Source organism: Lissotriton vulgaris, chromosome 11 (assembly GCF_964263255.1).
Source record: "Lissotriton vulgaris chromosome 11, aLisVul1.2, whole genome shotgun sequence".
Taxonomy (NCBI): domain Eukaryota; kingdom Metazoa; phylum Chordata; class Amphibia; order Caudata; family Salamandridae; genus Lissotriton; species Lissotriton vulgaris.
Window position 1 is genome coordinate 155119654 of NC_141699.1, and position 15225 is coordinate 155134878.

At 45.3% G+C, this 15225-nt stretch overlaps 1 protein-coding gene across 4 annotated transcripts in view; it reads left to right on the top strand.

The window, feature by feature from the left end:
- Positions 1 to 15225, top strand: part of CAMKK2 (calcium/calmodulin dependent protein kinase kinase 2) — a 360738-nt gene that overhangs the window by 231366 nt on the left and 114147 nt on the right. For all 4 annotated transcript variants that reach the window (XM_086943001.1, XM_086943002.1, XM_086943004.1 and 1 more), the window contains exons 3-5: positions 4609 to 4656; positions 6249 to 6302; positions 8107 to 8158. In XM_086943001.1, the coding sequence (XP_086799127.1) occupies positions 4609 to 4656; positions 6249 to 6302; positions 8107 to 8158 (154 nt within the window). The remainder of the gene's footprint in view (positions 1 to 4608; positions 4657 to 6248; positions 6303 to 8106; positions 8159 to 15225) is intronic.

Below are 15225 nucleotides of genomic sequence, written 5' to 3' on the forward strand. Positions count from 1 at the left end.
ACTTTGGCTGGAAACGGGAGGAGCGAGATGGGGCGGTAATTCTTGAGTTCGGTGGGGTCCGCTGTGGGTTTCTTGAGTAGAGCGCTGAGTTCGGCGTGCTTCCAGCTCTCAGGGAAGGTGGCGGTGTCGAAGGATGTGTTGATGATGTCTCGCAGGTGGGGTGCGATGACAGCGTCGGCCTTGTTGAAGACGTGGTGAGGGCAGGGGTCGGTCGGTGATCCGGAGTGGATGGAGTTCATCGTGCGGATGGTGTCTTCGGTGCTGATCGGGGTCCAGGCGTGGAGGGTGGTGGTGGGGGTGGTTGTTTGGTCTTGGTGTGCGTTGGTTGGTTGTTGAAGCTGTTGTGTATGTCCGCGATCTTGTTGTGGAAGTATGAGGCGAGGGAGTTGCAGAGGTCTTGCGATGGGGTGATGTCGTTGTTTCCTGCGCTGGGGTTGGATAGCTCTTTCACGATGTTGAAGAGTTCCTTGCAGTTGTGTGCGTTGTTGTCCAGCCGGTCCTTGAATGCAGTTTTCTTGGCGGCGCCGATCAGCTGGTGGTGCTTCCGGGTGGCCAGCTTGAAGGTGATCCTGTTGTCCGGTGTAGGTTCCCTTCTCCAGACTTTCTCGAGGGCTCGGCAGTTCTTCTTGGAGCTCTTAAGTTCGTCGGTGAACCACGGGGCTTTCTTGCTGCCGGGTCTGCTGGGCTGGGTCCTCAACGGGGCGAGCTCGTCCGCGCAGTTGCTGATCCACTTCGTGAGGTTGTCGGCGGCCTGGCTGGGGTTCGCTGAGCTGGCAGGAGGGTGCTGGCTCAGGGAGGTGGCGAGCTGGTCTGCTGTGATCTTGTTCCAGCTTCTGCGGGCAGCCTGTTGCTGGTGGTGGTGGGTCGTCGTTCTCTTGAGGGTGAAGTGGACGCAGCTGTGGTCCATCCATTGAAGCTCTGTGGCGTGGCTGAAGTCGATGTCTGTGCTGGATGAGAAGACTGCGTCGAGTGTGTGTCCGGCGAGGTGGGTGGGGGTGGACACCAGCTGCTTGAGTCCAAGATTGGCGAGGTTGTCGAGCAGGGTGCTGGTGTTGCGGTCGTTGTTGTTCTCCAGGTGGAAGTTGAGGTCCCCCAGGAGGATGTAGTCAGCGGAGGGGAGGGCATGCGGGCTGACGAAGTCGGCGATGTCCTCGCTGAATTGGGTGCGTGGTCCCGGAGGTCGGTAGATCAGGGTGCCTCTGAGGGTGGTGTTCGGGTCGGTGTGGATCTGGAAATGCAGGTGTTCGGCGGTGGTCAGGGTGTTGTTGGTGCTGGTCGTGAGACGGATGGTGTTCCTGTGGATGATGGCGATGCCTCCTCCCATCTGGTTGGCGGTGCGATCCCTCCGGGTGATCTTGTAGCCCTCTGGGATGGCGATGGCGATGTCGGGAGCTGAAGAGGCGTTCATCCAGGTCTCCGTGAGGAAGGCAACGTCAGGGGCTGTGGCGTCTAGGAGGTTCCAGAGTTCGATGGCGTGTCTGTGGACGGAGCGGGTGTTGAGCATTAGTTGTATGTGATTTTCAGAGGAACACCACTTACATTACTGAAGTTAACATTTGATGAGCCGATGCGGTAACTCTTCCCCCTACAATCCTCTCCTCCTTCTTTTGGCTTATTTACTGCTTTCTGATGCTCCGGCACCCACATGCAAAAGGCGGGGAGCGCTCTGCTGCACTTGTCACTTACCTGGCTTTCAATAACTGCATGCAGCTGTCTTTGCCACAGAGCTGGCATTAACAAAATTCCCCGGGCAACACTTCCCTGGACAGAACTGAGGAGGTTAAAGGTCCCTCTCTCTGGTCAGGGCTGCGGCCTCTCTAGACCTTTTCAGCATGATGCCAGGGCCTCTACATGATTGGATTAGTAAATCAGGCTGGATTAGAAAGCACTGTTTAAAAAGGTCTCATACGCGAGAGACTTTGATAGGCTGCTGTACAACATGGCTTAAAAAAATGACCAAGGCATTAATTCTTGCATAGGGGAGACTTATTAGCTTTGCCAATGCTCGTTTCATATGTTAACACTGTCTGGACAAAGGTTTCACCTCATGTGTACTAGTTTGAAACCCAAATACAGCAATAAGCTTCAGAGCCCTAAACCCACAAGAGTTTGATTACTCTGCGCAATAAAACTCCACCTATCTGCCACACTGAAGAACATTTTTGGGAGTGTAATTTGCCAACCAAAACTACAGACAGGACCCTTGAAATCTCAGAAAAATTGTTTATGCATACTCACGTTACATCTAAGAAATCGCCCACTTGTGTTAAGCTACCCATCTTGCAGAGGCGATTATGTGTATAATAGATCTCATAGAAATACTTGGGATGAACTAATCATAGCTTGGCTCATATGGCCAGCTTGCGCCACCCCATTCATGTTTCACACCAGTTATCTTCATCCAAGGGGCAAGATCTCTAATCTACTTTGACTTAACGGACAAGGAGTGGATCCAGCACACTAATGGCTAGGGTGCAGTGTATCTGTCAGATGGCTTTGGCCTTTAATCATTAAATGGTCAATTTAGCTTCAAGGGGCCCGGAGTCTGGAAGCGAGCTCGAGCCAGATCTGTACATGCTGACAAAGTTATGCAGCTGAAGATGCATGGAGAATTGTGATTTATGTTTCGAAAATCCCCCGCATTTGCAAGGATTTAATATGACCATGGTACCAGGCGTCACCTCAATGGAAGACTCGCCTCTTTACAGTACACCTCTTTGAAGTACACTATATCATATTCATAATGCATTAACAAATCAGCTACCTCTTCTAGCCCTTGTTGACTTTATGCTTGTCATTGTTCCTGTACAGCACTTTGCTGCCTTGTGTCTAGGGTTATACCACAATACATGCATACATACATACAAATGAAAAATGCCAAGATAATACCACCTTCCCAATCCAAAAAACTGGGATGTTTGAGCTAACCAGGTTCCTGTTACAAAAGCAGTCTCCCCAGACTGTATGCGCTTGCAATCAATTGTGACTGCCTGTTCAGTGCACAATTTCCACCTTGGACAGGGCATTGACTTATCCCAATCAAACAGAGGCCGAAAGGCTGTTCTAAAGAGCTCCAACATTTTCATAAATTGTTGGCCTGTATAACAGGGTATCTGGCGAATAGCAGCCGATCATCTACATACAGGGAGACACCATCATCTATACTGCCTGCCCAGTCCAGACACTGTAGATGGCCTGTCATCGTGTATCCAAGTTGCCAGAGGTTCAATAGCCTGGGCAAATAGAAGGGGAGATATAGTGCACCCCTGCCTAGTTCCTCGCTTGATAAGAAATATGGACAGACAGAACTCCATTAAGTCTTACCTGAGAAGTTGGGTTGGTATGTGCTAACTTAATGTGAAGGGAAAATAGGGGACTAATTTCTTTTCACTGGAGATCTTGAACAGGTACTCCCAGTTGAGAGAATCAAAGTCCTTTTCCGAGTCTACTAGTATCATAGCGGCTGGTCCAGGCAGCTCCTGTGCATGAGCCAAGGCCAAATGGCGGCTGCTTAAGTTATGACGCATTACACAGTTTAGCAAGAAGCCATTTTGGTTAGGGTATATTAAGTGATGAATTACTTTGGTAAGGCTCATAGCTAATGTTTTACACAGTACTTTAGACTTGAAGTTTATAATGGACATCAGATTAAATCATTTACGTTAATCAGGGGTCCTTCCAAGTTGAGGCTCTACAGCGATAATCATAATCCATAGGGTCTTTGAGCAAACACGACTTGTTTTTACTGATACAATGGGGAAGAAATCTGACCTATAACAATCTTTCATCACTATGTTTAGATTCTCTCCCCGCTCTGCTCTCCTTTGCTATCTCCTGCACCTTCCAAGGCACACACCCTGTTGCTATTTCCCCCCTCTCTTGGCCCTGATCATTTCGACAGGTATTCCGGCTCCTCCTCCCCGTCTGTCCCATGGCCCCTCCTTCTCTGTTTTCGACCCTCCGACCCTCCCCCCCCTGCATTATTGAGTGACCCTCTGCTGCCTCCTGCACCTTCTCTGGTCGCAGCTTTCTGACCTGTCTCCTTCTCCAGAGCAGGGCTCTGCTCCAGGCTCTGCCAACACAACATTGGCCAGATTGTGTCCTTGGGTTTGAGTTGGACCAGGTACATGGTAATGATCCTCAGTCAACTGCACAGATCTGTGGCAGGGGAGCTGCTTTTCAGGCATAAGCAAGGGTAGCAGATTATAAGACACAGCATGACCTCTAAAGGCACAGACACTTCATATATTAGGATGTGGAAGCTCTACTGACAAACCATGCATCTTATTGGATAGTCTTGCTGAGAGATGGGTGAAAGGCAGCAGCAAATCCATTTAATCTGCCCTTCTCACCTGACCGGATCCCATCAGTTTCACTGGTCAGAGATGTTTTGCTGCTCACTACTTGCAGAGCTTCCCTGCCGCATATTCCTATACCGCATATGACTTTGGAAGACATGGACCTGCCAGATCACTTATCACAATACAGGCCTTTTTTATTAGAAAAGGTAGCATATTCATAATGGAAAACCTATACTAAAGAAACGCATGTGCATTTTTTTGTCTGTCGGTGATAACTCTCCTCAGATATTTGCTCTTTGTTTTGCAGGACTGTGTGCAGCTCAACCAGTACAAGCTCAAAGATGAAATCGGAAAGGTAAATGTGAAATCCAAGAACCTGCTATTGACTATGTACCATGAAAATCTCCTGCCTCATAAGGCCAAAGGGCCTCATTTAGATGATATGAATTTGCCAAAGTGGCCAGATGTCCTATCTGCCTGCCTCTTGGTTCCTCAGCCTCATTTAGAAGGGAGAGAACCTCTGAGTTTCTGATCGCAGAACCTCATCTGGTTCCACCATAGCAAACAGCTGCCTTGCAGACCACTCTCCTAAGGACTGCTGGCTCCATGGAGTTCAATGGCCTGGACATGGCTCCCATAATATTGTGTCATGCCCAGGACAACCATGTAGAGCTTTGCAGAAAAAATAGGTATGAGGAACAATTACTGTATGTATAAACCTTTTCTTTACTAAAGCTCTTTTTATTGTTTATCACAGAGTGAAACTTACATGGCATTCTCAACAAGAGCATTTGCAGACAAGAGGCAGGTTCAAGTAAACCTTGTAAAAGCAATGTTCATAGTCGGAATCCAATCCACATTGTAGCATAGCTATAGCTAATACAGAGGAACCTTAGTATATAGCGACCTCTCGTAGAATGGTACTTTAAGCTCAAAATAGAACAGCTGTATGAGAACTTAAAAACAAAGAACAAACATAACAAGCACAGGTCAAAGGGAAGAGTTATGCAAGGGCAGCAGTACCCTTCTGCAGGGGGAGGAAGAGGGCCCCACTGATCTTGCGGGGTTCACTACGGTGGTGGGGGGGCAATAAAGATGCCCTCATTCAAAGAGCTGAAGTGTCCAACGTTTGGGGGTTAAAGCAGGTAAACTATATGCATAAGATAGCGGATCAGGAGCTTCCACAGAAGCTGGAACTATTTTTTCAGTGTTAGCTAGATTTTGAAATATCTACTCCATTGCCAAGAGATGCCGCACTCGGGCGAACCATTGTTCAGCAGAGGGAGGGGGCTGCCTGCTTCCACATAAGTGCTATGAGTTGTCGTGATGCCAAGAGTAGGTAACTGATAAGCGTCCAGTCTGCGTGGGTCATTGCGGCCAGGGTGGAGGGTCGAATGCCCAGGGTAATCTCTAGATATGAGCGAGGGAGAGGATAGCCTACGATGTATTTAACATGGCCCAGAATCTCCTTCCAGTATGTAGCAAACACTCTACAGGACCACCAAAAGTGACAGAATTCCCCCTCACCCTCTCAGCAGTGCCAACATAGGGGGGAAACATCCGAATAAATTGTAGCTAGGCGGGCCGGTGTATAATACCATTGAAACATCAGTTTATATGCGGTCTCACGAAGAGAGAGACTGCAATACGTTTTGGGTATGTCCCACCACAGTGTCTCCCACTATTTAGGTGTTATTTCCTCCACTATGGTGTTATGCCACATGGATTGATATGTATGAGTGCAAATTGGGACAGATTGTTGCAGTATAAACATTTTCAACTTAAAAAATATATTGCTTAAAAAAAATATGAGCTCATTCCAGATGGAATTCCACAGTATGTGTCAGTTGCAAACCATCTTTTGTATTATGTGTTGAATAAACCAATTGCAAACCATCTTTTCTATTATGTGTTGAATAAACTATGTCATGCTACTTCATTTTCCAGGGTTCCTATGGAGTGGTAAAACTGGCGTACAACGAAGATGACAACACGTACTATGTAAGTAATCTATGTAATCCTTTGAATCCGTTCATGTACCCATATCTAGACACATGCACATTCACCTTTTCTTATGACCTTAAATTTAGTTTATTTTAGGTACCACTCACAGAAAATATTAAGTGTAAAAGGAGCACCTCTGCTTGAGGGTCTGCTAAAAGAACAGTATGTTGGGTTTGCTCTGAATGAGACCAGATTGCAGATAAAGGGACTAACTTAACTAGGGGTGTGCAGACAAAATTGGGGAAAAATATTGTGTGGACAAAATATTGTGGCAAGAAAATCGAGGACAAAAATATTTTGAAGGTAAGTTTCTATAGGTAAGCAAAGTTACAAATATGTACCATGACAAAATATATATCTTCAGTTCAAGGTACCTAGATGTGGAGTTAAGAATAGTAAATCTGTTACCTATTTGCACTTGTTTTCTCATTATTTTGGTCCTCGAGATTTTTGACATGACATTTGTGTTTCCAATATTCTATCAGTGATCCGAGCTACGGGAACAAAAGATAAGGGTTGGTGCAGTAGGCGAGAGCTACCTAGAAGTCAGATGAGTCAATATTAGTCTGGAGTATGTTCAGCAGAGTATGAGGCTGGCTGACAAAGGAATGTTGTTTGGTAAAGCCTTCATGGAAGATCAATAATGCTTTCAATATGCCATCCAATGTTTTCTAGATTTGGTTTGGTTGGTCTAAGTCTTTTTTTTAAACTGCAAGTTAGGGAAATCTCTAGGAGTCTGGGAAAACAGATCCGAGGCATGTACCTATGGGTGAAATGGTGAACCCACAATATCAGTGGGACCGAAAATCGAGGGCAAAATGGCAAAAGAAAATATTGACAGGTGAGTCAGTCTAGATCTTCTATACCTAACTCCACATACATGTGGTACATACCTGCAAGGTACAAAGTTGTAGAGTCAGAAATAGTCAATCTATACTCCCCTATATGCACTAACCTTTTGATGTTTTGTCCCTCAATATTCGGTCCTCGATATTCTTGTACCACAATATTGTTGTGTTGACATTCAGTAGTACAGCCGGGTCAAAAAACTCTTGAGGGATATGTATTTTTATGCATGCAGAAAAGCAAAAGTGCAAGGATGTTGACTGAGCCATTGCAGTTTAGATCTGGGGCTCAAGGCTTGAGCTAGTCAGCTCCGGACAGAGTGGAGACCCACCTAACCAGTCACTCCCCAAGGTTGTTGGCCATATCAGTGGTGCTTCAACCTGCTTCACTCACTTCCTGACACACTAGGAGTCAGAAGATACTGGGTTTCCATGACTCTTGAGTAGTGATGGGTGCAGGACTAGAACTATAATCTACACACTTGAGCAAGCCCATTGTTGAGCCATCCATTCCTGAGGGTTTTGACAATGTTGTCCCACTCTTAGAGAGATCCTCACAATATTAGGAGCCTCAAAGAGAATAAACATGCACTCTGCAACCTTACTCATCCCCCCTGTGGGGAGTAGGGTTTGTATTCCATCACAAGATCCACCTGCTGGGTCGTTGTACCGGCAAAACTTCTAGCTAGGACATTCTTACTGTAGGAACATATCTCTGGGAATCCTTGAAGCTCTCATAAATTCACCACACACACTTTGACCCATCCTGTTCAGTCTGCTCTATAACTTATGATTGGGGTGGGTGGACCCGGGAGAACACTCCATAGCGTCTGCACTTCATTGTGGCCCGTAGCACAGAGGCCACCAGCATCACTGCGCTTGAGCACAAAATACCTTTCTGACTTCTTGAGGAGGATGCAACCACCTAACAGTTCTTCTTTTTCCACATCCTTCAGGCGATGAAAGTTCTTTCGAAAAAGAAGCTGATGAGGCAAGCGGGATTTCCACGTGAGTTGCTCAACCATGTGATTTCCAATTTTAATTTTGCTGCAATAACATTTTCAAATGTAATTAATGAACCTGATGATGTTTAATAACCTAAATCAAGTACAATTCTACACTCTAAATTGAAAATAAATTCCTTATTTCTGAGGTGTTTTTTTGTTTGACATTCAAAACTCCTTTCGGGAACACTTCCAGTCAAGTCTATATACTCCCTATACATTGCTTCAATTATTTTAACTTTGCCTAATCGAATCATATTATATTTTGTTTAACTGAATTAATTGGTGGAAAGAAGCCCCTGATAACACTGTTACATCTGAAACACATTGTGCGAATACATTCATGTTATATAAAATTTCGAATGAAAAATCTTGAAATAAAATATCACATGAACATGATGAGTTTAATACATTTCGGAAATAATTCCCCAAGAGTTCCTTCTTTGATCAGAACAGGGTTCTTAGAACGAGCTTTGAACTGTTTAATAATCTCACATCAAGTGTCACGTTTACAATATCTGGAGGATATGCCTTTCCTTTTTCACCACTAGTCCATTATAGTATATAATGTTTAAAGAGACAATGCTAATTTCTCGTACACGTTTCTTCTCGCCGCAAAGAAAGAAAATGTCTAAAAACGAGTAACTGGGTTATTTGGGTGGGCGGGTTCAGTTGTACCATGGCACTTCCCCTTTGAGCATTCTACAGACCAATGACCTAGTCCCTGAAATAAATGGCAGGCCCTCTAGGGATGAGGGATCCATGAATCCTCCAGTGTCGTAGGGCAGGGTTTTCAAGGCTCCGTCCTTCGAGGTACCCTGTTGAGCTTTGGGTGCCTTGAAGGGCCCCACTGGTGTAGAAGAAGGTCTGACCTCAAGCAGCGGTAGAGAGACCAGCTTCTGAGCATGGCCTTTGCTGAACCCCAACAGAGGGACTAACCTCTGCTCTAGCGATTTAGTCCCCCCTGTTACCCAGTGTTTGCTAATGTGGTACAACAGGAAACCTATCAGAAGAAATAGATGTGGAGCAACATGCGGCACCCACAGAACCAGGTGTAGGCGCTGGACTGAGAGTGTAGGTGACAGCAGTTAACTGTGAGTCAAGTCAAGTCAAAACCACTTTATTCGATTTAGTTAAAAATCATAAAAGCATTCTACATTCACATAGAGGTGACAATATAACATCTTGAGAAAATACAAATTCATTAAGTCAATACTATTTACAGAATCACACTAGTAAAAATAGTTAAAATGCATCAATAAAATTCATATAATTCACACTTTAAAAATACAGCTAAAAGTAGGAGTACATATTTCGCTTTTAAAAATTACAAATACACAAAACATTATCCGATTTAGCCTTCCATGTAAAAACCCATGTATTAATTTTTAAGTCTTTTCCTCCTGATCCTAACTGCAGCAACAAGGTAATTGGCCACGCTAAACATAGCCAGAGCAGAATCCAAAAGTTGAAGATACAGGAGGGCTGGTTTTGCCTGTTGGAAGGCTTTATCCTTCAATAATGGAACCAGGTATTTCTGCCTGGGCACAGTAAAGAAATGACAAAACAGCATAAAGTGCATATCATCTTGTACTGAAAAATATCACAGTTACAAACAGGGGCGTCCTCCTCCCTATACCAGCATTGACTTTCACAGAGAACCGTGTAGATCTGATTAAACCGGAGTTTAACCAGAAGCCACCTGTGAAAGGGGATGTTGACAATGGTAAGGTATGGTTGTATAGAGAGGGAAGTAATGGTCAGATAATGAGCTCTGACCGTGGTTTTAATCAATTGTCGATCCTCCCTCTCCATATTTTTAATTTTAATGAAGTTGAGCTTAACCCAATCCAAATCAGATTTCCTTAGGCCTTGAGGGGCCGAAAAAATATCGGGTCGTCCAAGGTCCAAAGAACACTTTTGGATATAAGAAAGCCAAGCTATTTTATTGAAATTGTCCAATTTTAGGGAGTCCACCAAAATTTTATGGTTCAGGCCTAGATTGGTGTTGGTCCAGGTCCTTATCCATAACAAAATTGGGGCCATAAGGAGAGTGTCTGAAATGTACCCTTGGCCAAGTTCCTGGTGGACTGAAAATGTGGCTGTGGATTGGGGTAGCCCTAGTATGGATCGAAGAAACTTATTTTCTTCCCTTTGGACCGACTCGCCGTTCGCATGCCCCCACAAACCTGAACCATACCTGGCTATTGCCACAGATTTTGCCCTGTACATGTTTAATAAAGCACCAGTTGGTTTCCCGCCCAGTCTCCTGGAAAAACTTAGAATGGCGTTAGCCGAACTCCTAACTGCTTTCGTTTTAGCTGTGATTTGGGGAGCCCAGCTTCCCCTGGTGTCAAAAATCACACCCAAATAAGTAAAAGTTTTGACGTTAGTGATCACGTCACCATTACAGTAGAACTGTTTAGGGTTATTTTTGACAGTCCCAAAAGTCATGACGTGAGATTTAGAGTTATTTATCACTAAGTCCAATGAAGACATAAAATCATTAAAACAATTTAAAAGTCTTTGTAAACCTATGGGCGTACGCGCTATCAAAGCAGCGTCATCCGCGTACAGGAGAACAGGAATTCTAGTTTCCCATGCACGCGGAATGTCCAAGGTGGCATTTAAAAGAGTTTTCTCAAGTGAATTTATATAAAGGGTGAACAGCATGGGAGCAAGAATGCAGCCCTGCCGCACCCCCCTGCTCGATTTGAACCAGGCTGTACAATTCCCCTCTTGGTCCATCCTAATAGAAGCTTTTAAATCCTTGTGTAGTTCTGCCAAAAAATATACAAGGGGTGGATCCAGTCCCAATTTTAACAGCATGGTCCACAGCCGAGCTCTATTAACTAAATCAAAAGCCGTGGACAGGTCCATAAACGCAACAAAAATTGAACCCTTCTTAGCAGTAGTGTATTTCGAGATTATCAGATGGAGATTTAGGCATTGGTCCTCTGTCCCTCTGCCTGCACGAAACCCATACTGGGTGTCTGCTAGAATGTCATTATCTAGGGATCAGGTATTAATTCTAGCTAACAGGACCTTGCCCAATATCTTCATCGAAGAATCCAATAAAGAAATTGGACGAAAACACTTGGGGTCACTTCTTTGGCCCTTTTTAAAAATGGGTACTATAATTGAACATGCCCAGGTTTTTGGCAAGCCCCCCTCATGAACACAATTAAAAACATTAGCCAGGATCTCTGCCCACAGCTCAGGTTTGCATTTGTAGAGGTCCAGTGGTACCCCATCCGGGCCCGGAGCTTTGTTGGCAGCAGAGCCCAGAATTGCCAACTCTACTTCTAGTTTGCTGAAAGTTAGCTTGGTAGGGTAGGATAGGGAGTATGGTATTGCAAAAGCCTCAACTGTTTCATTTGAGCCATATATATGGGAAAAATGGTTTATCCAGTCTGCTTCAGGGATATTTATATCAAGATCCGAGTTATTGGTATTAGCAAACAAAGGATTATTAATTATGGCCCAAAATTTGGAGCTTTGTTTGAGAGTTGTGGAGTCCATTAAAGAATCCCAGGCTTCATCTTTAATGGCTTTTTTCCGTGATTTAACCGCCATTGCATATTCTCTTCTCAACTGGGCCACCAAAGACCTATTTTTGGGCGATTGTTTGAGTGCCCTCAACAGGGCCGAGTGAGCCTTCGAGCAAGTGTGGTCAAACCACCTAAACACTGGGGCTGGGCCCCTCCTCGGTTTTGCTGTAAGCTCTTTTTCTATCCTTGCACAGATAGCTTCAAAGGCACCAACAACATCCCCCCCCTACTCTCTCCATCCCGACATTTCTCAATTTCAACTGCCATATGTTGCTCAATCTGAACATGAAAGTCCTCCGGACAGACCTTGCACCATTTGAGGCGTCTTCCCTGGTCACTACTCCTAACGTCCCTTGTAGAAGTAGCCATTTGTTCCCCTTTACATAAACCAGAGAGAGTGTCCAGAACCAGCAGCACCGGATTGTGGTCACTGTACCCACTTACAAAAGCATTGGAAAACAAAACATAACGTAAAAGCCCCGGGGACATAAAGAAATAATCAATGATTGATTCGCTGCCCCTCGCGTTATACGTGGCCACTCGATTTGTTTGGTCTTCAAACCCTGGCTCATATAAATCATTGGATGATAACAGGTTTTCCATTGCCACGTCCTTGGGGCTATGTTCAAAGTGAGGCAATGATGTGTTATCTGGGCCGGTATCATCTACAATCTGGCAGTGAAACTTACATAAATGAACATTAAAATCACCCATCATAATTAGCTGAACAAAAGTGGTTTGATTTGACATATACTTCATTAAAAAGGCCGATAAGCCATCTAAAACAGCATTGGGGGCCCCCCCTTGGGTTGAGTTATAACAGTTTATGAACACAAACTTGTTTCTGTCCGGCAGACAAATTTCCACCAACTGGAAAAAAGGAGATGAACTGGGTATTTCTCTGACCTTCCCTGCCAATTTAATTGAAACAAGAAATAACTGGCCCCCTCTATCCCTTCCCGCCATGGAGCTCTGCGCATCAACAAAAAAAGAGATGTAACCATCTAGCCAGAACCCCTTATCTTGTGACCAGGTTTCTTGCAAGGCAACTATGTCATGCTCCTTCAGTTGTTGTAACCAAATAGGGTCATCCTGCTTTGCCCGTAGGCCCGCAATATTCCATGATAATAACCTGATATGCCCTTCGCCCACTAATAATGGGACGTTTATAACAGTTTGGGCCAAGGCCTCGGATGTGTTGGCCTCTGCAGTACCTAAACATGGGGCAGTCGGGTTTTCATGTACGGGCACTAGTCATTCAGTATCTATTCTATCAGTAAGGGCCGCAAACCTATTTGACAACAATAAATCGTTTGTAGGAAAACTCCTTTCAACATTAAGTAAACCGTTTCCCTTAGTTGGCTTAGTGACCCAATCATTAGTCACCACAGATGAAATGAGTTTATCCTCGGCCCAAGATTTTTCATTAGGGTATGTCATGTTATTCTCCACACCACTCAAACTATGAACTCGAGGATAAAAAAAGCCAAGAGGCATGGCCCGGACACCTTTACTTGCAGGGTCCAAAGGGGAATCGTCCCAAAAGAGTCGAATAGCGACATTTCTGGATTTGAAATTAACAATGACACAGTCTCCCAGTGCCTTTTTCTTACTTGTGCCCACCCAGTTAACCCTTCTACTTGTCAGAATATTGTCAGCAATGTTACTATCTCCTGTGCAATTAGCATTACACCATTTTTTTACATGCCTAAGAAGGGTATCATGTTGTTCCACCTCCCCCTCTTTGAGTTTTGGCACGTTTACTAGAATTGCGACAAAGGGTGTTGCATCCGGCGGTAAGTTTATTAGGGGTACCCTTCTTACCACAGCCCCCTGCTGGCTTCTTGGGTTTGCAGGGGTGATTACCTGGGGGGCAGCCTCCGTTGAGGGGATGTATATTCCATTATCCACTTTCCCTTTTTTGTGTACAGGGTTATCAATGGTAACTATAGGGGGGCTAGCCAACCTAAATGTGGGTTGACCCCCACCCTTAGGAGCAGACACCTGCACAACTGTAGGAAGAGATGATGTGGATATACAGGGGGGGGGGGAGCCCGAGAAATGAGAGCATCATTAATGCGGTCACATTTTGCCATAAGGTTCTTTACACAATCCTTCAAAGTCTCGTTAATATCAGAAGCAATCTGGATCAGAGCGGATTCCAGTCTTTCTGTGAACAGTTTTTCTAGTAGGACCGAAATACATTCCTCCGTTACATAAATTGGCTGTTGAGAACCAGACTGGCTAACTGCCAACCTTTCAGCACCCCCCGTGCTCATGGGAAGTGTTGGTATCACAGTTTCGGACAAAGCCGGGAACGGAAGAACTGTAGCGGATTGTGGCAAAGTAGGTCTACATGACTCAATAATGACCCGGGGCTCCAACGGGATACAGTTTAATGTAGAAGCAGATACATTGGATGAATTGGCAGCCCCAGGGCTGGAAGCAAGCCCCAGCTCACGCTCTGACTCAGCGATCTGCGTGGATAATTCTCCCACCTTAGATGTTAAGTAAGTGATTATGCTGGTAGTGTATTTAGGCACCTTCGCATTAGCCTCGCCTGCCGCCGATGTAGCCAGTTTTCGCTTACCCATGATGAAAGGGACGTGGCCCGTCCCGTCCCTGGTCGTCCTTGGACGGCCTTAGACGGCCCGCCCTCTGCCCGGGCTCCGCCCGGCGACGCCCGCGCGCGTCCCGCGACGCGGAGGAGTGTGCTGTGCTTAGTAGCGCCTCCGGGCGCGAAGACAGCGGGACACAGGAAGTCCACGCAAAGCCCGCTGGGAGCTGTAGTCTCCAGCCGCTCCTGGATGACAATGGCGGCGAGACCAACAGCGTTGCCAACCCAGGGGTAGGAGCTGCGTGTTAGCGTCTGGTCCGGTGGGTGCGCCTGCTGGAATGAGACCCCCTGTGAGTAGAGCTTCCTTGTTGGGGTCACAAAGTTAGATGACCGAATTCCGTGAGTTCTTGGGAAAAGAACCCCGGTTGTAAGGATCTTGGCTATGCATACCAGTTTTACTGTTCTGGCTGCTCCATCAAGCATTGACAGGAAACCTTGAGTCCTTGGGAAAAGAACCTCGGTCGTAAGGTTGTTGAGCATGGATACCAGCTTTACTGTCCTGGTTGTTGCATCCTAACGGAGTGTATGTGGCAAACACGGCCTGTTGAGATCACGCAATGCTCATCCATAGACGCGCTCTGGTGGACCAAATTATGAGGCAGAGCCGACTAAATTATACAGAAAGAAAAGGCAACTTATGCAGCTTTATGCGGCACATGCTGCTATTTTAACATTGTCTTGTATTGTATTTTAGCAATCATTGAAACAAAAGATCCCAGATGCTAAAAAATACAAAGGTTTTTTGAGAAAGAAAAGCATACACACTTAGCAGATCACATTGAAAGTGATTTTTATCTACAAATAGGGATTCTTTCTTTCTTGTAAGCAGAGGAACAGCATTTTACTAACACCGTTCCTTCTCACTGAATTAAATTGCCTTTAAATCATGTTTCTCTCGCCAAA